This window comes from Hibiscus syriacus, unplaced genomic scaffold (assembly GCF_006381635.1).
Source record: "Hibiscus syriacus cultivar Baekdansim isolate YM2019G1 unplaced genomic scaffold, ASM638163v2 tig00009009_pilon, whole genome shotgun sequence".
NCBI classification, from domain to species: domain Eukaryota; kingdom Viridiplantae; phylum Streptophyta; class Magnoliopsida; order Malvales; family Malvaceae; genus Hibiscus; species Hibiscus syriacus.
In genome coordinates, this window is record NW_024062181.1 from 1,447,511 (window position 1) to 1,475,095 (window position 27,585).

General features: G+C 29.6%; 2 protein-coding genes across 6 annotated transcripts; one reads left to right on the forward strand and one right to left on the reverse strand.

Annotated features, from left to right (window-relative positions):
- Positions 1–334: 334 nt before the first annotated feature.
- LOC120202940 (probable ADP-ribosylation factor GTPase-activating protein AGD14) lies at positions 335–15,434 on the reverse strand. 5 transcript variants are annotated; one of them, XM_039203294.1, is made up of 15 exons: positions 15,086–15,434; positions 14,650–14,711; positions 14,076–14,163; positions 13,924–13,985; positions 13,744–13,840; positions 12,909–13,367; positions 11,776–12,297; positions 11,593–11,703; positions 11,400–11,516; positions 11,239–11,325; positions 11,038–11,128; positions 10,877–10,922; positions 10,662–10,729; positions 3,642–3,647; positions 335–345 (listed from the first exon to the last, which is right to left on the reverse strand). In XM_039203294.1, the coding sequence occupies exons 1-13, from the start codon at positions 15,179–15,181 to the stop codon at positions 10,675–10,677; spliced, it is 1,893 nt and encodes a 630-aa protein (XP_039059225.1). In that variant the 5' UTR covers positions 15,182–15,434; the 3' UTR covers positions 335–345; positions 3,642–3,647; positions 10,662–10,674. The 5 variants fall into 5 exon arrangements, with proteins under 5 accessions (XP_039059225.1, XP_039059226.1, XP_039059223.1 ...); XM_039203295.1 differs by lacking the exons at positions 335–345; positions 3,642–3,647 and having other exon boundaries at positions 10,278–10,729; positions 11,038–11,113; XM_039203292.1 differs by lacking the exons at positions 335–345; positions 3,642–3,647 and having other exon boundaries at positions 10,278–10,729.
- A 5,733-nt stretch (positions 15,435–21,167) lies between these two features.
- LOC120202726 (vesicular-fusion protein SEC18-like) lies at positions 21,168–24,606 on the forward strand. The gene is made up of 10 exons (XM_039203114.1): positions 21,168–21,607; positions 21,698–21,833; positions 21,916–22,109; positions 22,441–22,549; positions 22,783–22,882; positions 22,974–23,029; positions 23,133–23,192; positions 23,291–23,373; positions 24,076–24,146; positions 24,388–24,606. Exons 2-10 carry the CDS (start codon positions 21,786–21,788, stop codon positions 24,432–24,434), a joined length of 768 nt encoding a protein of 255 aa, XP_039059045.1. The 5' UTR covers positions 21,168–21,607; positions 21,698–21,785; the 3' UTR covers positions 24,435–24,606.
- Positions 24,607–27,585: the final 2,979 nt, after the last annotated feature.

Here is a 27,585-nt window from a genome sequence, read left to right on the forward strand (position 1 = left end):
TATATTCACCCCTTAGTTCATCTCTATTATGTAGAATAGAATATCACGATTACGATTGAATTTTAAAATAATTAATATAATTATTATTATAACATAAAATAGAATACAAATTTCAAGTATTTAAATATATAATAATCTTCAATTTATGGATAGAGACATACATGGATAGTTTAGATAGATCTAATTTGACCGAATGATAAACAAAATTCTCTCTCTCTATATATATTAAAAAATTATATTTGTTTATTAATAAAAGAAAATTTATCTAATATATAACTTGTATCAACTTTATTTTATATAAAATCATTTATTTTTAATGATATGTGTTCTATTCAGGGTTTAGATCTTAATGTTTATAATTTAGAGTTTAAATTTGTAATTTAAGATTTTAGGATTAAAGATTTAGATTTGAGATTTTAGTATTCAAACAAATAAGATTGTGTAATGTAAAGTTTAGTTTACACAACTTATGTATCAAAATAGTAGTTTTAATAAAATATTATAACGTCGTTCACTCACAGAATATAAATTTATGTTATTGAACGTTCAAAGATTTTAATAGTATGAACTTTCAATATTAAAAGATTGAGAGTTATTTTTGAACATATATTACATTTTACTTACCCGAGATTAATTAAATATATATATATATATATATATATATATATATATATATGAATTTTCTTATTTGCCTTTGTAAAAGTAGCATAAAATCTTAATTGGGCACAACAAAAGTAATACCATGTGATTATTTGTATTGATAACATATATATCAGGGTAAATTGTCTATTTGGTCATTCACTTATTATTTAATTTCTGTTTTGGCCACTTAACTATTATATATCATCAATGAATCAAATATAAATAGAGAGATAAAAGTTCGAGATTGAAATGCATGCTTGTAAGCCTAAAAACCATTTCAGGGAGAAAACTATTCACACTTATCATGCATGCATGTCACAAGAAAAATGCCTATGCAGGTTAGGTTGTAACGTATCGAGGGAGACTTTGTCTTTGGTGGTTTCAAAAAGTAATAATAATGGGTTCGTTTCTTTTCGTTTCGTTTTGCTTGTTTGACTGTGGAATCATTCATTTCAATGGAGGGCTTTAGGGTAGTCAGCAAAGCTAATAAATACTACTAATACCAAATATACTAATATTTTCGAACTTATCGAGCGACCTCAATGATAAAAGGGAGTATTGTTCTTTCTGAAAGTCTTTAGTCTGAACAATTGTATCTGCAGAATGTGAGTACGTTATTAATGATGAAGAAATATTTTATACAGATAAAATAAAGGTTACCTAATAAACGTGCATTTTGTAACATAATAAGTTTATTTTTATTAGTCTGTGATGAATATAATATAGTATCTGTTCAAAAACTCTTAATCATTTGATATGAACACTCATACATCCCTGCAAATGTGGTTTTAAACTCCATTAACTCAAGGAATAACAAGTTTTTCTTATCAAAGGAAATACCCTTTTCATTATTTAAGTATATTTTGAATTATTTCCTAATTATTATTATTTATATGATTTTTATTGTTGGCGTGATTAGATGTTGTCGTGATGTTTATTAAAATAAATAAATAATAAAATATTTACTAAATATAACGGTTAGAAAAAATCTCAAAATTTTAACTTATTTCCTTAAATAAATAATAAAATTTTAAGATTTTTTTCTAACTATTGTGTTTAATAACTATTTTAACTTAATCCTTTAATCTACTTACACTATGATGATGTCCCTAAACAATTTCGATAATTAAATTTATGCAAAAATACAGTAAAAATGAAAATGAATATATATAAAACTGTACGAAAAAGAATAATTAATGAATATATATATATATATATATATATATATTCTTAAAGTGGGTTTTGCCACATGCATGAATTTTGTCCCTTTGTGGAAAGTGGAAACCGTTTTAGAGATTTGGAGTTTTCCGAGGGAGAGAAAACGGAACCTTTAGTAACGAAAGTCCGTTACACGTGCGGATGGTCCCAACACGTGTGCGCATGTTTGTGCTCTCTGTTTATTTTGTAACGGAAGCCAAAAAGAAAAACCGTTTTAGAGATTTGGAGTTTTCCGAGGGAGAGAAAACGGAACCTTTAGTAACGAAAGTCCGTTACACGTGCGGATGGTCCCAACACGTGTGCGCATGTTTGTGCTCTCTGTTTATTTTGTAACGGAAGCCAAAAAGCAAAACCGTAGTAACCATCTATCGGGGCACGTCACTTATTTTGTAACTTACATCTAAACTCAACGTTAATTTATTAATTATGATATGATAAAATATGATTTTTAAATCTTAAATGACTATAAGTTCAAATGGTTTTGGGATCAAATTTAATCATATTTCAGTGAGTAGATTAATATACAACTTAAACGATTATTATTATTTTAATAGAAAATGACGAGTTTGAAATATATAAATAGTTGAGTGATCATTTTATAACTTTTAATAGTCAAAAAACTCAATGAAATAATATCTTATAGTCTTAGGATCATTTTGTAACTTTTAATAGTTGGAGAACTCATCAAAATAACATCCTATAATTGGAAGATCAGTTATGTATTTTACCCAATATTTTATCATTGAACTTTAGAAAACTTCATTTTATCATTAAACTTTGGTGACTTCAATTATAATATTGAATCATTAAATCATTAACAATGTGATGATGTGGTCATCTTCTTTCATGTGAACTTTGGTTTGTGTATCATTTTGGTCAATGCAGCCAATCAGATCCTTGATGTGGATCAATCGTCTTCCTTATCGGTCTCTACTTGAGATAAGAATGGTACCAAAATGTTCATATTTCACTCCTTTTTTTACTTCTTAAATTGATTTTCCACGAAATCCATTCAAAATCGACGAAGATCCATCTAAAGATTTGATGTTATACTCTGATCTCCTCCTCTGATCGTCGGATGAAAATCCTCAAATTCAAGAAAATACTCAACCCTTAAATACGATATATTTTTATTTAATTTAAAAATTTTAAAGAGATTTTGAGTGAATCTAAAGAAAACTGATAGGAGATAATGAAACGAATTCGATTTTATAATCGAACTAGTGGGCTTAGCAAAGAGATAAAAAGGTCGTTATTATTCGGCCCTACCCATGGACTGATTAGCAAAACATAGAGCTAACTTAAGTGATAAATTGGTATAGGCATTGTGCAAGAACATGATACATCAAATGAACAAGAAAGCAGTATACTGATTGATAAATTGTCACCTTTTTATAATAAAAAATGTGGGTTTTGCTTTGTTTTTTTTTTTGTTTTAATTATTTGATGGTCTGTGTCGGTGTAAGAATCCAACAATGAATTAGTGAGAAGAGAATTAGAATTTGAGTTAGGTCTATGTTTTGTTTTTAAAAACAGTGAATTCTGAAACCGAAACACAAAAAGACATGACAAGCCGTCTTTGTTGAAAGAGGAGCTTAGAAAACTAAGCAGTATCATAGTATATATATATATATATATATAAGTGGTTGAATAATGCAATGAAAAAAAAAATTTATATAGTGCAGTCAAATAATTATTTACTTAAGTAAGGTGACTGCTACAGTGATCACCATAGGTCTCCAGGAGTATACGGCGACTTCCATAGGTCTTCAGGAGTACACGGCGACCTATGACGCACTTGGAGCTACAATAGCGAGGGAAGAGTTGCTGCAACAAAGGAGGATTTGTCGCAAGGAGCACTTGATGACCTATGGAACACTTGGCGATCAATGAGATCACTGTAACAAACACCTCAATTCAAGAAATAATTTGGTTAGAACCTTAAATGGAGAAATTTTTTTTCCAACGCCCTACATGGACGAGGAAGCCTATATATATATATATGATAAAACGATAATGTATAACTTCATACATCATCGATAGATCACAATTTACATCAATTAACGCTGTTAGCATAGAATCATTGTTAATTTTTTTTATATATAAAAATGATGTTGAAGTCAATATATCGTACTCTTACACTCGTGTAAGGAGGATTATAAATATCTTTATGTAATACATTAAGCAAATCATCTAGAGGTGTCTCAAAAACGGACAGTAACCCATCCTATAACGACTCAAAGTCTTACTACAAATGTTAGTGATAGAATATAGGGATTCTCGAAAGAAGGTGATGAGAGGAGCTTGAGAATATCGACATTGTTCGTCTGAACCATAATACGTTTTAAGCCATTCAATCAAGCAAGTTTTAGACCCTCATATACCCAGGGACGGAGCTCCTTTGGGCCCGAGAGGGACCGGCCCTTGTTAAAATTTATATATTCGATATAATTTTGGTTTAATAGTATTTTGGTTCATGTAAAAATAAATATTTAAATTTAAAAAATATAAAAATTTATTAAATATTTAATCAAGTAGGAGTCTAAAGAATGATAAGTTTATGTTCTCAAATTTTTGATCTAATTACAATTTAAGTCATTGTAAGTTTAAATATTAGACAAATTAGAAGTTGTCTTTTGAGTTTTTTTTTTAAAATTTAGGATAAATACAAGTTAATATATGTACAAAGACTTTAAACTATTCGACAACTCACACCCTACATATGTGCTTGAACTCTGGACCTCAAGGATAATAACAATCCCTTAATCACTAAGATCGCTTGATTCATGCTGAATTTCAAGTTTAAATACCTAATAAGTCTTTATATTTTTCTTAAATAGTCTAATTTTCCGACCCGAACAATATTTAATTTTGACTCCGTCCCTGCGTAGACCCCAAAATTTAGCCTGAAGAACGACAGACAACCCAAAATTTTTGTTGAAAGCTAAGAGAAAATCATCGGTATGATCGCGAAACAGGCCCCTAACTGAACCAAGACATGTCGAAAGAGATATGATCCCATCTGAGTTAAGACACATCCAACCGGAGTTAGACAACTACCATTAAATTCAATCATCAGCTTGAACCAAGTACGATTGATTCTTTTGTTTATTTATTACTTCATCCTCGCCTCTTTTATCAAAGATGATGTAACAAGAATTTCCTTAAAAAGTCAAAAATAAACCATAATTTTGAAGGGTTTAAATGAAAATTTACCATTGTTTTAAATTATAATTTTCAAATGGACCGGATTAAATATTTATCCCTTGAGGGATCAAAAATGCAATTTTACCATTAATATTTACTTTCTCTTGTCTAAGAACACATAATTATTTCCATCGATAATGTAATGTCATTAACATAACAAACAACTATTGTCTTAGTTAATGAAGCCAAATGACAATCAAAACTTCGTATCTTCAACATTATTTTATAATTTAATTAAACCTAAAGTAACTTTGTTCTAAGAAGCTTATAAATTCTAGGGTTTCTTTTAAAAAAAACAAATTAAATAACGAACAAATTAACGAGAAAGAAAATGACATAAATCATAGTTTCCTTCTCAATGCCGTTGGCATAGTTTCTTGCAAGTCCTTGTCTTTGTGTCCCACCATTGATTCTTTTGTCTAGCTACCTTCCCCCATCCCCCATTGTTTTCTTCCCCTTCTTTCTATTCATGGATCCGAATTATTGGTATTGTATCAATCAGATATTATTTTATCATTTTAGTCGTCAGTTTAAACGTTAAATATTAGTTCAGATCGGACATGGAATGTATCTAAAATGCATGAAGCAAGATTTAAGTATTATGTACTTACATGTAGAGCTTGGATATGATTAGGGTTTCAAATTGCAGTCGCGGTCGCGTTTTTTGGTTATTTTGGGTTTACTGTGATTGTGGCCGTCGCGGGCGCTATTGCGGGTGTAGCGGGTAACTCGAACGGCGGCGAAACCACTATTTTGCGGGTGCTATTACGTTTTTCGGATCGTGATTTAAAACTCTGGATATGATATGTTAAGAACATAAATAATGCTTTGACATGTAAAATTTAAGTTGTTAATGCAATAGTTATATAACATTTAAAATTAGTTTGGTGTTTAAAATATGCTATGCATCAGATTCAAGGTGACATTTAGGTGGCGTTTGTTTTTACTGTGTAAGGTTTGCAAAGCTCTTATGTCTGCGCCGCGCAGACCACACGCAGACATTGAGTTTCGTAGACCGTTTGGTTTTTAGAAGACAGAAGCTCTTCTAACGTCTGCGCGTGGTCTGCGTGGCGCAGCCATGGTCTGCGTGGCGCAGCCGTGGTCTTATGTCTGCAGACGTCTTCTAACCTCTTCAAAGAGGTTTTATATTTAATTTTACATTATATTTGATTTTAATTTTAATATTAATTTTTAAATAAATTAAATAATATTTTTTAATATTATATTTGATTTTAATTTTAATATTAAATTTTTAAATAAATTAAATATTAATTTTTTAATATTATATTATAGATATTTAATTTTATATCATATAAATTATTTTATATATTATTAAAATTTTATATTTATTTTAATTATTTTGATTTTTAAATATAATATTTTTTTGGATTTGTTATTTTTAAATTTTATTTAAACTTTTTATACAAAATGTATGTATTTAAACCACATTGCTTAATAAAAATGATTTCATTGTTTGATAATTAATATTTTAAAATATAAAAAATTATAAATTATGTTTTTAAAATTTAAAAATATAATCACAATTAAATAAAAAATAATCATAAAATAATTTGATAAATTAAAAAATATTTTCTAAAAATATCATATAATTATAAAAATAAATTATGAATATATATTTTAAAAAATTAAAAGTATTACATAATTGCATATTTAAAAAAAATCATATAATTTAATGATCATTTGTAAATTTTATTCTATAAAACTTATAAAACTAATAATACATGTGATTATGTGAGACTTATAATAGAATTAATAAGGCGATGTTTGTTTTTCTAAAAAATTTATTATTGTAGTTGTATGAATTAAATTTCAGTATTGTAAAACTAAAATTATTTAAATCTCAGTATTACAAAACTCTTTTAAGTTTAAAAAATCAGTTTATTTATATTTCAGTTTATTTTAACAGTCTGCAGACGTTAAAAAACAAACAATATTATTCTTGCAGACTACAGACTTTTGGTCCACCTCTTTTGCTGCAGATGCCTGCAGATGTGGTCCGCATACTGCAGACATTTTACCTCTGCAAAAACAAACACCACCTTAATCCCTTGTTATGGAAGTATCTAGAAATTGATGAAATACTAATATTTCGAGGACTCGATTAAAATCATTTAAAGTATATAGACTAATTTAAAATTTAGATCATAGTTTAAATACCCTCATGCAATTTGTACAATATATCTTATCATTACATCCAATATATCTGTTTTAAAAATTCTCAACCGTTTGACAAATAATGCATTATGCATTCTTATCATCATCACCGTCATCTAAAGAATAATAAAAATATATGACCAAACTGAACCTAATCGATAATTTAATTAAAACATATCATTTGACCCCTAATGAACTCTCCTCCTTGTTACATTCATCTTTAAAAGGAAGGCAACAATATTATTGGGAAAGATTGTGGAAATCTTCTTGTTCTTGGTGATCTTGAATGCAACCTTTTCCTAACACCACAATAAGGAAAGAAAATAAACATGATCCAACATTTTAGATGAAGAAATTTAACTAACCCAACTTGTAATAACAAGTAGCCAAAACAAGAGTAATGGGGGAGTTGGCAAACAGCAAATATCAAATAGCAAATGTTTGTGAAGATTAGTTGGAGTTGTCCCTTCTTTTGTCGCCGAAAAACAACATCAAACCGCAGCTTTTGTTGAAATCTTTAAAGGAAACCTTTGAGGTGATATGTGTCATTTGCTTTTGCTTCTTTATTTGACCATATATCCACCTACTCTTTTTTATTAATATATTACGATTACATGGTAGGATATATATGAAAGATTTTTACTCATTTAATAGTAAATGCTTAAACAATTTTATAAATTATATGCTGGAATTAAGAATGGGTATGGGTCGGATTTTTGGTCCACCCCACCCGACCCGAGAATAAGTGAGCCTCCACCTGAGACCCGACCTGATCCTACCAAAACAAGGTTTCACCCGACCCGAACACAACCCGAAATAATAAAAAAAATTATTAAATAAAAACAGTGACTTAATTGAAAAAAAATTATATAGAGGGGTATTATTGTAATTATTCCTAAATATATAAGGTAAAATTATATTTTTTTCGGGTCGGCTCGGGTATTTTTCTCCCTAAACCTGAACCCGACCCGAATATTACACTTAAAAAATCCGACCCGACCTCGAATATTTTTTAAAAAAATCTAACCCGATCGGGTCGGGTCAGAACTCGTCGAGTTCGAGTCTCATGCTCATCCCTAGCTTGAACCTAATACCTATAAGATCAACAAACACCCCTTTAACAAGTGAAGTCTCTTTATTCATACAAATAATATGTATATTTTTTATTAATCTAAGTTGAATACAAGATAATATCTGTTTTAAAAGTCTCCATCATTTAACAATGAAAACTCAAACACTCTTACAATTTCTGGTACTCGAACCTGAAATCTTTAAAAATAACAAACATCCATGTAATAAGTGAGAAAGCTTAGTTCATAATTAAATACAGTAGTTTTTCACGTCACATGAGTATATAATTAAAATAATTATGTATGAAATTATACGAGGTCAGTAATTGATGATAATATATAATGAATTATATTATTATATGTATTTATGGACAGAATTAAGATGTTAGAAGGATAAAGTAAATTTGGGGCTTAAATAGTATTTAAACTATTTTTAAGGGATAAGACCTAACTTAAATAACATTTAAATTATAAGGACTTAAGTTTATTTTTTTAATTAATCATTAAATTTTCAATTTACTTATATTTTGATCATTCAATCGTTAAATACTTCAACGATGTTATGAAATGGTTTTAATCTTTTTTATTTTATATGAAAAAACTCCTGGTTTAAGAGTTCCTTTGATTTTTCGACTGTTAAACATCTTCTTCTACATCAAAATGATGAAAAGGTGGAGAAGGAGGAGACAAGTTATATATCTTAATTCTACGCTGATTGGATTGTAGATATTATCTATTAGAGTGATTTGGGACTTTATGAGTTTTAAGATTTGTGTTGAATTTCGTGAGTTTTAAAACTTTCATATTTTAGAGAAGAAGATAAAATAAAATAATTAAAATAATAAGATAATCTCAATTGTTTAATTTCATTCATCCAACGATCTCAAGAAAATATAAAATTAAAAATTTTATAAGTGGATCCTATAACTAAATTAATTTTTATTATTGATGAAATTTTGGCTTAATGGTAAAAGAAAAAAAAACAATTTGCAAACCTTCTTTTTACCGATCACGATAAAATTAATTGTACGAGCCATTAAATATTTTAAATAATATAAAAATAAATAAATTTTAACGTTGCGAAAGAAAAATATAAATTGAGGTAATCATCTTTATAAGAGACCATTATAATTCTTGATTCAAAATAAATTATCAATAAATAGAATATCAGTGATTATATTAAGTTCTCTCGAAACCCCTTTTAACACACCAAAATTTTCAACCGTGGCAGTTAAAAAACACAATTTATCGTTGGGGGTTTATCTTTTGTTACCATTTTCCTCACTTTTTCTTCATGGCTACCACAATATGTCAGGAAGTATATACTTAACTTTATTGTCCCTTTGCAGAGAGGGAAATGCATTTTGACAAATATGGATTATGTCTATTTTGACAAAAATGACGTGTAATTATGATTTCAATTTTTTTTTATAATTTTAAAAGTCAAATTATAATTTTTTAGATTTTTATATATTTTTTAAATTATCATGAAAAAAAATCTAAAAGCATCAAATTTGATGTTTTAGCTTTAAGGGAAAACTGTGTGTTTTGTATTTAAATTATTATTTTTGTTATATTTTAATACATTTTTTTTTCAAAATCATACTTAACATTTAATTTAAGTTTCAATTTAATATCATGTTAAAAACTTAACGTGGATGTTAATGTCATCATAAGGTAATACAATATCATCATTAAAAAAATAGAAAATATCACATCCCTAATTTTGTTAATTTTTTAACGACGGATATCAAATTAAAACATAAACTAAATGTTATATATATTTTTTGAAAAAAAAAGAATTTAGATACCTAAATGGAACAAAAATAATAATTTAAGTACTAAATATTTTATTTTACCCTAGCTATAATTAATGTATTAACCCTTCAGTTAAGGTGTCGCCATCAAATCATTTAGTTGAAGGGTTAATGGCAATTTTGAATGAGTGACCAAAATATTACCTGTTGATAATATTAATGATCATTTGTATAATTTACCCAAAAGTTTCACATTTTACGTTTCTGTCAAAAATATGCTGTCCAAATTTGCAAGCAAAACAATCCAAATAGTAAACTGCAAACAAATTACACTACCATTCATGTCTTTACCACCCTAAGCACCATAAGCCTATCTCCCCTGTAACCCTTTCCACGCTGCATCACTGCTTCCGACCGGCGAGTCACTTAACAAGAGGCCTTAAAGACGCAATGCTGAAAGGAATTTTCGGCCTCAACAATGGTATTGTTTTCGCAAAGAAGAAAAAATAGAATGACTAGACAGCAGGGATAGTTCTAATGTATGCACTGAGAGATTGACTACTAGACTGAAAAAAAGACTAAAAGGCCATTGTTGGCGGTCGATTCTACGCGAAAGGGTTTCCTCCGATGGAAGCAACAGGCCCTTGGGAGGGGACATTCCTGTTTATATAGAAAATGAAGTTTAACTTGCCGAAGCATATGATATAATCATGCACCATGCACGGTTATTTATTTGTTTATTCATTTATTATCATGAAAATCGTAGTAACGATGATGAAATAGACGATAACGTAATAAATAACTTACGACAATTGCGAACTTGGTGATTGGCCAGACATGTAGACAAAGCCACCTGCAGAAATAAACCAAAGAAAGAAAGAAAAATCGAAGTAATATAGCCTTGGAGATCATCCAAGCATGAACATAATAATTATGGCTCTTTATCCAAAGTAGACAACATGAACTACCTTGCTGTGTTGCTGGAATATAAGGCTCCCCTGGATACCACGGTTGTGATACACCGCCAAGAAAGGGGGAAGACAACTGAGCATCAAAGAACTGCAATTCGCCATAAACCATTAGCCAATTTTATTGAAACAACAAAGTATAAAGATATTGAATAATCAAAATGCAATATATCGTGTCGGGAAAGAAAATGCGAAATATACCATATCATTTTGTTCCAATTCAGAATCATGAGGAAGATCAAATGGGTTGGTTGATTTATGATCAGCAGCGTGCGGCTGTTTTTCTCCCTGCAAAATAAGTTCAAAACTCAAAACAGATAAGCACTCAAGAACAAAAGAGCCGGTAAGTTAAAAGAACAAACCAAAAGTGGATTTATCGATGGAGCATATAATGGTGCTGTGCCGTTCTCTGATGGAAGAGTAGTAGCAGAAAAACCAGCATGGGAAACAGCTGTTTGGATGCCATCATTATCATGGTTCTGCAGGAACAGACATTTTAAACGTAAGTCGAGGAAAAGCAATTTTTTGGCATCATTGGAAATAAAAATAGCGACCCTCTGAAACTGCCAAGCCCGAACGTTCATCGGCGGTCGCCAAATGATTGTATGTCACTACTTGTGGGTCAACAGGAAGTGATTCGGCAAAATCACTAAAAGCATTCCATGACTGTTTAAAGACAGTGGGTCACTTGACTATACATTTGACAGGCAATATGCGTTACAATGTGAAATGGCTTACCTGAGTGCCAGTTGCAAAAGTGGAGGCTTGACCGTCATGCCCCTCTTGCCATTGACTAGAAATTGTCGAAGTATTGCCAAAAACACTAGAATTTTCAAAAAGTGGCCACTGCACAGTTGTGTTTAGGGGTGATGGTTGGTCAAACTTCCCTGACAAATCATCATCACTGGGCACTGCAGGAGGTAAAAGACTTTTGGTTACTGGAGCAGATGCTGCAGGCTGAGGAGTATCAAATGTTGCCCATCCTACATTTTTAGGTACAGGAAACTCGGGCGATTTTCCATCAAAAGTTGTAGCCGGTTGCTGCTCAGTAATCGCAGCAAATAAGTCTATAGATGGAGTAGATGGAGGAGGTTGATATGAATTCCCTGGTGGCTTTGCAGATACTGCTGCAGGTTCTAATAAATCTTCGGAAGATACTGATGATGTTGCAGGTAACTGAAACAAATCTATTGTTGTAGAAGCAGAAGCCTCAGGTGTATTAAAGAGATCCAGGCCACCATAATTCACGGGAAAAGATGACTGCGTGATAGTAAATGTTTTAGCATGAGATGATTAAACATATAAAAGTAGCGGTAAGATTACACAAGATAAAGCATGTATAACTACAGCAAAGCAAAGAAAAACTATATTTGCTAGAAAACACGTTTTCCACATATTTAGTAACATTATAGTCATGCCGACTTGTATTAACATGCTTTTGATAATGACGCATTAAAACCTAGGGTAGATTCATATTCCAGCAATCAAAAAGTCGGCAAAAATAACATTACTACTTTCAAGAAACGCATAGTATCTCTCAAATGGGAACTTATTTGTAGGTCTTTGTGTATGCACGGTGCATGCATAGGTAGAGCAATGAAAGTAAACCATGCATATGTCATGCCTGAATTTAGAATTAAAAACAAAAACAGGCTCCACTACAATGTTTTTACATATGTTAAGAGCTACGCAATTTATCGTGAAGGTTTGAGCTCTTTTCCTGATATTTATAATCACCATATGGAACTTTCCCACCAGAGTGCAAACATAGTGTTTCAATAACAATGCTTCAGAAATATCACTTATTTTCAGATGTGATAAGGGAATTAAAAAGAAACTAGTTCTCACTAATTACAAGCGTGAGATACGACCTGTGGCAGTGGAATCCCTCCAGCATCTTTTCGGGAACTCGGGTCCTGAGACGGATACAGATTAATCATTTGATGATGTGTATCTTCACTTAAAACATCTCTTTGAGATTGAAAAGTTGGGCTTCCAAATCCAACATCCTTCCGGAAATTTGGTGAACCTGTGCCAGATGCAAATGGATCACCTCCACTAGATACAGAGAAGTCTGAAACCCTAGGAGCAGATCCCTCATTTGCAAACCTATCCTCAAACGTTTGATCACTTAAGCGACCAGGACTGTAGACGAAACTAGAAACTTTCCCCACGTAGTGCCCTCGATCTGAACCAGGTTTCCTAGAAAGTGCAGCAGCAATTTGTTTTCCATAACGCCGATCTTCGTATTGATTGTCATATGGTGGACTTTGAGAATAAGAATGATAAGAACTGGCACGTCTCATTTCATCTTCATGATTTCTCTGAGACTGTCAAATTCATTTAAGAATAACACATTTAAACCACTGCTCTAGGATCTAGAGAAATGTATTCAAATAAAACTGAGAGACAAGCATGTAGAAATGCTAATATCAAGAGGTGGGTGATGGCTATTAATGAAAAGAGTAATTCCGTTATTCACAAAAAGTTTTTTTTATAAATAAAGAAAAGCTAAAGCTGAAGTCATTTTAGGAATATATAAATTAGAAAGTTCAACCTCGTATGAAATGATCCACAATCGTATTTGTTTCACTTTCTAATTAGATTTAGGAAAAGATTCAAGCAGCATTAAGGTTTAGCAAAAGTTTTGAATTCAAAGAATTGAAAGTTTGAACAGCTGTGTATATAAAATACGAAGAAATTAACCTGCATGTCTCTTGGTGGCTTGTCATGCGTTTTTCCTCCAGCGTATTTTCTATCCACATATACGTTCTTTATAAACTCTCGGATTTTATCAGCATTGCTGCAATGAGAAGGAGTTATTAGAAAACCCCATATCTATCAAGAACGTGCCTATACTTTCAGGTAAAATAACATATTCTGCACCTGCTGTCCGGCAATCTTTGCCTCTGCAGGTCCCAATCCTTAAGATAAATATCTCTTGCACGCTAAAAAGAATAAAACAAAGAACTTAAAGCATTAAATTAAGTGTCGAAATCTTGCCATAGATACAAAAAAAGAGCAACACGTTTTCAAACCTGATTACCACCACTCTGAAGAGCTTCAACTTCCTGTGAAGTGAACTTTGACATTGATACAGACTTTACACGATGAGTAAACTCACGACTGCAATACAAATAAATATGAATGCAAATGAACACCAGCATAAGAAAAAAAAAGGTAGATTTGAAAGGCTCGATTCTGTGATGTAGTGTCACTCCATCATAATCATGCAAAGTAAATACGAATGAACAATCATGGCCCAAATTGGAAAAAAAACAATGAATTAACTCCTTTCAGTTAAGGAAACTTAAAAAACATCACATGAACAATTACTGGAGTTGCAAGAACCTTAACTTTCAAAAATCATAATGCATGAATCCTATGTTGCACCTACACTTTATTTCTTTAAGTATCCATGTCCAACACTCATATCCGACACACGGATATGGATATATGATCATGTAGCACGCATAGATCTTCCAAATACATGGAAAACCTTGACCATACCCGTGTCGGATACATACCCGTATCCGATAGTCACAACCAAATTCAAATAACATCGCATTAATGAAGTCACATACTTCGAAATAACTAAAACAAAATACTCACTGAATCCCACTGCAGGTCATGCAAATGAAAGTCCAGAAATTTGTGCAAACATACTGAGGACCCTGCAACAATAACTTGAAATCTATTATATTCAGTAGATACAAAAAGAAACAACAAAGCAAATATCAACACTCTTTTCAAAGCAGCTGATTTACAATCTTCAAAATCACTATAAAGAGATGCATTGCATTCAAGAGTAAAGAAAACCCAATTTCAAAAACCCATTTGTAAACCCCAAATCTATCTTCTTTTTCACTATCAAAGCGGCAGTCAAACTAATTATAACAGAACAATCAAGAGAAGGAAACCCAATTACAGAAACCATTTCTTCCCATTTTACCATGTACTTCCAGCCTTTCTAACAACAACTGAACTACAAAATACCCACAAACCAAAAGCTTTTTTTCCTCAAAAAAAAGTTTGAAAAAAAAATTACCAAGCTGTTACAGTTGATGCAACGACGATTAGGAGGTAATTTCATAAGACCCCTTATGATCTTCTCGTTTCTTTCTTCTTCTTTTCTACTTCCCATTTCTCAAAACAAACAATCTCGATCTTTCAAAATTAACAAAAAAACCCTCCAACAAACCCTAAAAGCTTCAAAATTTATCAAAACCCCAGTTGGAATTTACAACTCTTTCCTGGAAAGAAACCTTATACTAAAGCATAGATGTAAGGAAGTTGAGAAATTTAGAGGCTTCGGGTTTTGGTCTTTCGGGGGAATTATTGGTCACAAGAAAAGGATAGTTTTTGTTCTTTTAGTCAGCACTCAGCAATGACAGCGACAAGCACTGCTCTTTTCCTCTAGTTTTCAAAATAGTGTAATTTTTTTAATTTTTATATAAATTTAGAATAATTGAATTAGTAAAAATGGACCATTAATGTTAATAGTAAAAATAAAAAACTACTAAAAATAAAAAAAAAATCTCAAAAAAATAATATTTTAAAAAATAATTTGAGTTTAAATATATAAAATTCATATATATATTAAAAAATAAAAAATATTATATACTTTTTCCATTACTCATATATTATAATAAAATTCATATATATGTTCGTTTATTTATTAAACGAACAAACATGAACAAGATTTTGTGTTCGTTTAATTAAATGAACGAACATGAACATATTACTTGTTCGTTCATTTACGTTCGTTTATGTGCGTTCGTTTAAGTTTAGCCCAATCTCTCTAAACTCATTTAAAATATTAAAACACAATAAATTTTAATTTGATACCCATAAATATTTTAAAATTCGAATAATTTTAAATACAAATAAAAAAAGCTCAAAATAATTAAATAAAATATAATACTAAAATTGTTAGGAAAGAAAAAATATATATTTTTATTTATGTTAGTTTATGTTCATTTATTGTGTTCGTTTACATTCGTTTGTTTGTGTTCGTTAACGTTTGTTTATTGTGTTCATTTATGTTCGTTTACATCAGTTCATTTATATTCGTTCATTTGTATTTGTTCATTATTTAAATGGACGAACATGAACGAACACTAACAAGCTACATTCCTTAACGAACGAACATGAACAAGAAATTTTTTGTTCGTTTTTGTTCGTGTTCGTTTATTTGTTCGGCTAAAGTTAAACGAACGGACATAAACATACCCCGTTCGTGTTCGTTCGGTTCGTTTACAGGCCTAGTATGCCTAAATCAACCTTTGAAAATGAATGAATAATGCATAAAACACACCTCAGTCGATTTTTAGAAGTTAGTAAGCAAGCTGCAGATGAAGCCATTCCCTAGCTCGAAGAAGAGTGTCAGCAAATAGATTAAGAATATTATGAGTAATTAGATAGGATTTTGTAGATATCTTTTAGTACTTACAATCTCTAACTTTAAAAAATTACATCTTTCCCTAGAATTATGTTCTTTCCTAACTTAAGAGTTTCCTAAGATAAGGCTACAGCTTGCTGCAATTAAACTTTTAACAATATCAAATTTATATGTTGATCCAATATTTGCTGCAATGAAACTTTTACCGTTGTTTCAGATAAACCAAGTGGAAAAACAATTAAGATTAAAAAATAAAAAATAAAAAGAAAATTAGAGAATTTGTAGTTTTATCATTACTCACGTGCCCCGCAAGCCTTCTAAAAGAATGGTACTAGAATAATACATGTTGCCCTGTAAATCTTAAACTGATTGTTTTACAGTTTGATAGACTTCCCTATGCTCAGGTAAGTTAGTCAATCATTTCAGGTTTCCTTATTTTTTTACATTACAAATTTGTTATACAAATACATATAGCAAATCTTTATTTTAGTAATAACAAATATCATATTAATTATATTACCTCTTTGAAGTGAATTGATCAGTGGTTTTCATGTATTTCAGTGCCAACTTAAAATCTTCCATAGAAACAATCAGATTTTCAATGCTGCGATACTATGCTCGAGATTGAGCATTCATAACCACTGCTTCTAAATCTGCCCCGGAGAATCCAGTGGTTTGCCTAACTGCTCGACAAAACGCACAAAATATACATCAAAATAAAAAACCAGAAAACATGAGCACTAATCCTGTTAATAAAACACTAAAAGTTAAAATGAATGAAAATCAAATTAACTTAAGAGATATAAGGTCTAAATTAATAACTTAACCTTTTACAGTTCAATAAAAAAAATGCCTATCTCATTAAGATCAACATCAGATGATAAAAAGGGATTTGGCAGCTTGGAATTTGTTGGATCCCTCCTTAATTGGAGAGGTTCTAGAAAATTCTAGAGTTTTCTGGAGAAGTGTATAATTTTCTAGAATTTTTCGGAGAACTCTAGAGAAGTGTAGAACTCTCTAGAAGCTTGTGGAAGAGTGTGGAATCCTTTAAAATATTCTGGAGATGTGTGGAATCTAATGGAAGAGTATGGAATAATATGGAAGGGAGTGAAAGAGTGTAGAGTTTCTTAGAGTGTGTTGAGCATTCTAGATAATCAATCTCCACCCTTGGATATAAGTAATCTCCACCATTCAATGTGGAGGTGGAGTAGTATAAATAGGGGCGAGAGACTTCATTTCTAACTATCCAAAAATACTACGAGAATCCACTTCTTAGAGTGAGAAACTAGAGAGTTAGAGAGTCTCCTTGAGAGAGAAGAGAGATGGCTTGGGATGTCTTTATCCTCAAGCTGAGTGAGCCATCAAGTGTGAGTCAAATTTTGTGAACACATCCTTGTAATCCTACTATTCTTTTGTATATTAGAAGAATCTCCAAATTGGAGAATTATATTCTTGTACTCTCTTTACTATCCTCAATTTCTAAGTGTCTATCTTAACTTCACAAAGCGTGAAAGACTGTTATTCCCAACAAAAAACATGAGCACTAATCCTGTTAATAAAACAGTAAAAGTTAAAATGAATGAAAATCAAATTAACTTAAAAGATATAAGGTCTAAATTAATAACTTAACCTTTTACAGTTCAATAAAAATAAAATAATTAAATACCTATCTCATTAAGATCAACATCAGATGATAAAAAGGGATTTTCGGTAAGGGCATCTCAATATGGACTTCAAAACGACCATATCTACATTCAATGATAATTTACTAAATAAATTTCATCACCAAATACTATCCAACAAATAAAGAAACCAAAATTATTTTATTTTATTTTTTGCAAAATCTCCAATCTTTCTTGGATTTTCGGTAAGGGCATCTCAATATAGACTTCAAAACGACCAGGTCTACATTCAGTGATAATTTACTAAATAAATTTTCATCACCAAATATTATCCAACAAATAAAGAAACCAATATTATTTTGATATTTTTTTTTGGGGGAGAATGCAAGTAGTAGCAAAGCAAAATTAGATACATAGTAATTACTCAAATGCACAATTATAGTAATTATTATTCCAAAAAAATAGCAAATTGAAGGGAGAAACATAAGAACATAATCAATCAAATATTTTCTATTGGTCGTACCGATAACAAGAATGTTGTTTAAGCTATTTGGTCCATCAATATAAAATTAATGACACCTTTTATCAAATACAAACTTAAATAAATAACTTGTGCTTGCAAAACAAATATATTTTCCATATCATTGTCAGTAGCTGATTTACCACAGTATCCCTAGACTCTGTATAAAGGCCACCTCTTTTTTGTACATAAAATGTATTTTTTTAAAGTTATAAAACGGATAATGATGTCACTTGCTTACATGAAAGTTCAAAATCAAAATCAAACATGTTTTACCTAAGCAATTCCAATACTATAATCCCAATCAAGTAAAAAATCGAAATCAATTATAACCATAATTTTATCCTAAACAATGTAAATTCATTTATATAATTTAACTTCAATTTGTGTCAAACCATATGTATTATAATCCCAATATATTTCATAGAAATACCAACTACACATCATGTCTATTAATATGGATCAAATGCATTATCTAATTTGAACTAATATAAAGAGAAAAGAGGAAAATATGTTTACCCCGGTAATTGATTCGAGTTCATCAAATACAATCACATGTATCCTACTGTTCTTTCCTGAAAATACAAAATACAAAATAATGACATATTATTACTTAATAAACAATAGTAATTTAATATAAGATTTTGTACCATGCATTTTAAAATCTACTGGCATCTTCAAATATTTTTCTCACTTCATGCTCCGACTCTCCATATACTTGTTCAAAAACTCTCTTTCCCTTTCTCACTACAATTCTTCCCTGCAAGAAAACTACACCACCCATCGTCTACTTTCCTTCTTCACTAGATTTCTTGTCAATTTTCTTCTTCTTTTGAATGTGTTTTCCCATTTACATTCTCTATCAAGAAACTACACGCAAAGCTAAAAGTATGAAGGCTTCTCAGCAAACAGCTTCATTTTTCTTTCACTTGTTTGTGACCCAAAATTGCAGAAATGATGAATGTCACTGAGGAACAGTGAAAACGCTCGGTTTCCGTGCTAAAAAACTTTCTCAAGGGGTAGTTCTATCTTGGTTTTTAGGTAATGAGCTTCTGTTTCCTGGTTTTGGTCTCATTTTCATGATGGGAAATTGGGAATCATAGCGGTACTTTATGCTGCAAATGCTTCATGAGACTGTAATCTTTACTGATTTTATCATATGAACTCGGTTGTGAAAAAAGATAAGCACGCAATGTTGGTTCATCTTCTGCTGCAACGGGAGTTTTCAGCTTAGTGATTAGAGAATTCTGTGTCAGGGTCTCACTTGTGGCTTTGTTAAATCTATGGTGGGTAGTTTCTGGTTTAGGCTCGATGTCTAGAATTGCCGTTTCTTATGGTGAGAATGGTCCGGTTTTCTGTGGTTCGAAATCTGATGGGTTCACATCTTGTAACCTGCTATGGATCAAATGCTGCAGCCATCTATGGGACACCTTCTCATTTCCCTTTTCTAGGTCTAACTGCCGGTGATGGCTTTGCTTGTGGGCTGTTGATGGATTTGAACCAGCCGTATTGTTGGGGAAGCAGCTGCTATAAAAATTTAATTAATATTTAATTATAAATATGTGTTTTTATTAAATTTAGAAAATAATAATAAAATAATTATATTAGAATAAATATTAGTTTAAATAATTTTAATATTAAGTAACCTTATTTATATTAAAGTAAAATTAATACTAACACAAAAATAATGTTTTAATACACAAAATAAAATATTTAATACTAACATGCACCATTAAACTAATATGCAGATAATCTTTTTAAGTAAAATATTTAATTATAAAATATAATGTTTTTAATTATATTAAAGTTAACAACATAAAATAAAATTTTAATACTAAGTAACTTTATTTTATAATCATTTTTATAATTTTTTTTAAATTATCGGATCGGATATGAAGATAATCTTTTAAATGAGAAAATATGACATTGAACCATTAAACTAATATCAAAGGTGATAAATAACTAGTAACATAACACACAAAGAGAACAAAACATGCACCATTTTAGTATTTATCACATTGCTGAAAATATAATAATAAATTATTTATTTATTTTAACTCAATTATCGGGTTAATAATTGGGTTGATGTCGATTCGAATCGAATATAGGTAAATTAAATTCGAGTTACTTTCGACTTAGGTTGATTTTGATTCAAGTTATATTTTGTTTGTGTTGCTTTTGTTCTAGTTAATTTTGGTTTGGGTTTCTTTTAATTTGGGTTGTTTTTGGTTTCAGTTACTTTTGTTTCATGTCAAATTGGATACGAGTTTATATCGATCCAATTAACATTTGAGTCGATTTTGGTTCTATTCGGGTTAAATTTGATATAGGTCTTCGTCAATTCAACTAAAAATTGGGTCAAGTTTGGTTCAGTGTGTTTAAAATCAAATTTAAGTCATCATGTTCGGGTCTATATCGAGTATAAAATCAAATAAATTGGTTAAAAAATAAATTAAATATGATTTTTGAAAAAAATAATTAAATAACTGAAATAAAAAATCTAAATAAATGAGCTTCCCAATCTTAGCTTAAGAGTCCTTCTAACCCAAGGATTCTGTCTGGTTATAAAATTAACCAGCCGACGCCATAACACCCATCTCGAACAGTTCGTCGTCTTTGATCTCTCATTCAAACATCGATAGTCTCATCTCCCCCTTCAAAGAAATCATGTCCCATCTGTATGCCAAAGCAGTCAAATACAATGGATCTGCTACAAATTCTGTTTATGCCGGTAAATCCATTATAGGGTTTTCGACTTCTGCAAAACCTAATTTCTCGTTCATCGGTGCAATTGGCAGACCTCCTTTTGTTTACGTTGTGAGAGGAGATAAGTCAATAGCGGATGATTGTGTGGCGATGAATGCTACACAAATGGAATGTTTAGGAATTAGGGAAGGAGATCCGATCCTCCTTCATCAATTTTCTCAGCCTCGGAGAGATTTTACTCTCGAAAGCTTAGAGTTGGAAGTATATCCACCCATGTCAGATGCGTTGAAGAAAAAGTTACATAAAAAACTCAGAAAACAGGTCAATTTTCTATCTGAAAATCGATTTGCCTTTGTATGATCAGAACACCCAAAATCCAAATAATAATCTCCGTTTGTTTATCATTATCAGGTTATTATTAAAATCACAGAAAATTCTTATAGAAATCGAGGGAAAAGAATACAAGATTTGGGTCACAGCTTTGAGCAGAGAAAGGGGAATGGTATCTCCAAATACCAATCTCAAGTTCACAAAATCGATGGTTTTTGTAAGTTTATGTTCTTTATGTTCATAGTTCTTGTTCTAAATTGATTCATAAAATTGACTTATTTTCTTTGATTGAAAAACAGAATTGGAATTTAGATCTCAAATCAGGTGGTTTAGGTTGTTTAGGTGGGTTGCAGAAACAATATGACGAAATTTATCGTCGATTGATTTTAGATCTCGAATCAGCTGGCTTAGGTGGGTTGCAGAAACAATATGATGAAATCTATCGTCGACTGATTTTACAGCGTGCTATTCCTCCTGAGATGCTTGAAAAAGGGTATTTAATTTTATTATTGTTCTTATAATTAACGTAAATCATATGTTTGGTCATTCAATTTAGTCTCGAAATTGTTCAATTACATCATTTTGTACCATATTCCTGACTTAAAACCCTAAAATGATAGTTTTATGTCTTAAGGTTTATGGTTTAGGGATTATGGGTTATGATTTAGGGTTTAGAGCAAGTTAGAGGTATGATATAAAATGATTCAATTAAACAACTTTAAGGATTAAATGATAAATCGAGTCTACTATAGAGACAAAGGTAACTCTTAAGCCTAATATTTATTATTGTTATTGCTATTAATTTGACTATTACATTTTTCCAGACTGAAAGTAAGATATACCAAGGGGTTGCTTTTGTACGGACCCGCTGGAACTGGAAAGACAGCTCTTTCAAATGTAATTTCTCTTCATCTGAGCAATCAAAGAGCAAAGGTAATGTTTATAAGTAGATCATCGTTTTTGTATTTTAGTACATGATTTTACGTTAGAGGAATGAATTCATAAAATTTTAGGGGCGAAAATAAATTATTAATAGGAAATACAAAGAAAAAATATAAAATATAGAAGAATTTTAAAACTACATATGAACGACTGCCCCTACCCGTCTCTCCTCAGTCGATCCTAGTACCAAGGATTATGTTACGAAATCTTATATTTATAAGCAGATCATCAGAGGACCGGGAGTTTTAAATGAAGACGGTGGAGAGTCTCGACGAGTGGTTATGGAAATATTTGAAGACGCTAAAAGAGACTTCAAAATACATGGTACAAAATCTAAAATTTAGCACATTTATATGAACTTGCTTTTGCTTATAAAGTAATAGTATATCACTACTATTGGTTTTCTTTCTTTCAGGAAATAACAGTAGGATACATGTAATTATATTTGATGATCTTGATTTAATTGCCAAGGTAAATAATTTTTACTTTTCTATTTACCATTTGAATTTTATATTTATCTTTTGTTTGGAATACAATTAAGTCTTCTATTGGGAAAAATACATTTTATGTACAGCGAAAAGATGGACGTTGTACAGAGTGGAGAGATACACTTGTAAATCAACTATTCTCGATGGTATGAAAAATAATTTTGCTTTAAAAACACTACTATTTTATTTTATTTTAATTTATTTTATTTATGTTCGTATTAATGTAAGGGTTAATTCTTTTCAGATCAATGATCCTGATGGCTTGGACAATATTCTTGTCATTGGTACAACAAATAGGATAGATTTAATTGATCCTTATATTTTAAGGTACAGCATATGTTTTTATGTATTTACCTTTAATTTTCTTCTTTTGTTGTTTATGAGAGTTGATCTTGTTTAGTTCACGAACATTAGGTTTAAATTTAAGGTTTAAAATTGGCTAGTCTGAGGCCATCAGAGAATACATTTTATTAAAGGTAAACTACAAATTTCATTACTCAACTTTATTCTCTTATTTTGCTCACTGAATTTTAAAAGTTTTAAATTTCCTCACTAAACTTAATACATTGGGTTTTTTGTCACTGAACTTCACTTTCTTTTATTTTAGTCACTCCGTCGTTAAATAGTTAACGACGCTAAAAACGACGTCATTTTAAAAAAACAAAATTTTCACCAAAACGATGTCATTTTGCATATATATAACAGCCCATTTTAACGCCATTAACTATTTAACGGCTGAGTGATCAAAAAAATCAAATGTATTAAGTTCAGTGAGGAAATTGAAAAGATTTAAAGTACAATGAGCGAAATAGGAGAGAGAGTAGAGTTCAGTTACCAAATTTATAATTTATCTTTTATTAAAATGTTATTTTAGTTTTATTTACATGTAATAGACTTTCTTTGTTAATGTTAGCTTTGCTACTACTAGTATTCCTATATATTAAAATGTTATTGCCTTTTTTTTCCTTTTATTTGTCGGATAATATTTGGTGTTCGAAAATTTATTAATTAATTTTGTATTGAACGTAGATCTGGTCGTTTTGAAGTCTGTATTGAGATGCCCTTATATCAAAGAAAGATTGGAGATTTTGCAGATAAAGGTATCATTTATGGTACCAAATCCATATTTATCTTCAAATGTTAATCTTGATGACTAATATTTAATTATTTTGTTTTTATTAAACTATAAAAGAACTAAGTTACTAATTTGTATCATAGATCTCTTTTAACTTAGTTTGATTGTTATTAATTTCAGTTTTTGGTTTTTTATTAACAATATTGTTTTTCATGCTTTTTTTTGTTTTGTATTCTAATTTAAGTTTTTTGTGTTTTGTCTTACAGTTTGGGAAACCACTGGGGCGATATCACCCAAAAATCACCTTAACTAATTTTATTTACCTGACAGACATTCTTTCATCTTTATTTACCGTTCTAACACCCTTTGCAGGAAGGCGCGGTCCATGCACCGTGCCTTACGCAATGTAGCATAAGGCCTGGCCAATGCATCGCGCCTTGTGAAACGAGAAAAAAATCGGGTTTTAGTTTTATAAATATTTTTAAAATGATGCTTAATATGTAATTAATTTCTGTTAGGATGATATTTGTATAAAAATGTCAACTTTATTTATTTATTTTTTGTGTGATATTATTTTTTAACAACATTTAATAATGTTTATTGATTTTTAAAATTAATTGTTTAAAAATATAAAAATATTAAAATAAACTTTTAATTATAATTGAGAGATAAAATGAATTATTATTTAATTTTTTTAAAAATCAATAAAAATGTAATAAAAAAATTAAAAGTGAATAAAATTTAATAAAAAAAGAATGTAAAGTTAAAAAATATCAACTCATTGAGGATTATTTTTCTAATATTAATTTTAAAAAAATATTAAAAAATATTAAATTTTAATTTTATTAAAAATGAATAAATATTATTAAATATTGTTAAAAATTAATAATTAATGAATAATAATTCATTTGATCCTTTAATTGTAATTAAAAGATTATTTTAATATTTTTTAAACAATTAACTTTAAAAGTCAATAATTTTTTTAAAAATATATGAAATTTATAATTTTTTAAATTATAAAATATTTATCATCATCATTTTGTAAAAGATATACTAGTTATAAAACTTTTATAAAATTATTCATATTTTAAAATATTTACCCTCAAAGTTTTCCTATACTAGATTATATGTATTGTGTAATTTCATGCAAAAAATCAAAATAATTTTATTAAAAATGAATAAACATTATTAATTGTTGTTAAAAATAATAATTAATTAATAATAATTCATTTGATCCCTCAATTGTAATTAAAAATTTATTTTAATGTTTTTAAACAAATAATTTTAAAAGCCAATAAATTTTTCAAAAATATATGAAATTTATAATTTTTAAATTATAATACATTTATTATCATCATCATAATCATTTTCTAAAAGAAATACTAGTTATAAAACTTTTATAAAATTATTCATATTTTAAAATACTTACCCAAGTTTTTCTATATTAGATTATACGTATTGTGTAATTTTATGCAAAAATCAAAATTTATAGAGTTATAAAATAATTTGTAAAAGAATTTAATGTAGAAAGTTTTTTTTCACACACAAAATAAATAAATAAAGTTGACGTTTTAACACAAATATCACCCTAACGTAAATTAATTACATAATAGGCAGTATTTTAAAAATATTTACAAAACTAACATCCGGTTTTTTACACGTTTTACAAGTCGCGGTGAATGAGCCGCGTCTTACCCCACGTGGCGCCAGTTCAACTTAAGGCACGGTGCATAGGCCGCACCTTTTTGTAAAGAGTGTTAGATCGGTAAATAAAGATCAAAAGGTGTCTGACAGGTAAATAAAGTGCGTCAGAGTGATTTTTGGGTGTTATCGCCAACCACTGGATATCTTGTGGGTCATATTTAAAAGTTTTAGTGACAAATGCGACATCTCGATCAATTACAATGGAAAATTTTAAATTCAATCCTTAAAAAAAATCTTTTGATATGAATTGTTGTTAATAGGATTATTTACTTGAATAATTAGATATTTTTTTTTTAAATTATGTAATTAAAGACTATTCGACTTGTTAAAGTTAGTGAATTTAGATTTTAAACTTTTAAATATTATGTTGTATAACAGTTAAAATAAATGTTGCAATATTTAGAGTTAATTGCATTATATATCTTCAAACTATGACCCTCATGTCTAATTTTATACCCAAGCTATGACTGTCATTTTAAATTAATCTTCAAACTTTTAAACATTCTAATTATATCCCTAAATTATGATTATATTTATAAATTAGTCTCTAAACTTTTAAATATTCTATTTTCATTCTAAAATTCATCCAAATATGTAATTAGTTTCAATCATAGTTTTAACCTAAATTTTGTTTTTTTTAAACATATAATAATATAGTTTGGCCTAACGATTTTATTAACAAGTGATGTGATTAGTATATACGTATAACTTGGGATGAGATTTGAATGTTCAAAAAGTTTGGGAACCAATTTAGAATGAAGATCATAATTTAGGGATGAAATTGAAATATTCAAAAATTTATGGACTAATTTAGAATGATAGTCATAATTTAAGGATGAATTAGAATATTTAAAAGTTTAGGGACCAATTTAAAATAAGGGTCATACTTTGATGACATAAGATACAATTAACTCCAATATTTATGCATAAAATGATTTATTAAAAGTATTGATTGAATATCCTCGTTAATAACTAAATTATGAAAACAAAAACTTTTAACGTTTATATGTCATTTTATGTGTAACAATAATTGTATGCATCAAGTTATCAAATTATAATAAAATTTTGGTTGTCAAATAATTTTTATTTTAAGGGTAAATTATAAATTTTATTATTGAATTTTAGTCTCTCTCTTATTTTATTTATTGTACTTTTAATCTTTTTAATTTATTTACTTAATTTTATATATTTGATTTTTTAGTCACTAGACAGTTAATTTTTTAACAGTATTATAACATGATAATATTATATTATTTTTTTAAAGTGTGATTTTTCAGGTCAGAAAAAAATGACTAAAAATAAACGTAAATAAGAGATTAAAAAAATTATTGACCTTTATTTTCATATATAATAAGATAAGAGGATAGAATAATAGGATGCCCCAACATCAATTTGAGAGCTACCAACTGAGAGATTATACTGACGAATCCTAATTCAAACCCTTTATCGCTCCCCACGGTGTCAACGCCAACGCCAACGCCCTCAAGCCACCGTCAAAAATCATAATTGATAAAGATGAGAAGAAACCCAACAAAATTCCAAATATGGGGAAAATTGCGGAACACCACCCCCCACCCTCATAGGCCTCAGCCTCAGCCTCAGCCTCAGCCTCAGCCTCAGCCTCACCTTTACCAGCATCTTCGATTTGTCCTTTCCTTTTCAACCATTCTCCGACCACCGAGCTACGCCTCTCCAGCTGTCCATGTCAACCCATAAATCCTAACCTCAAATCAATAAAAAAATCATGAAAATAAATTCTA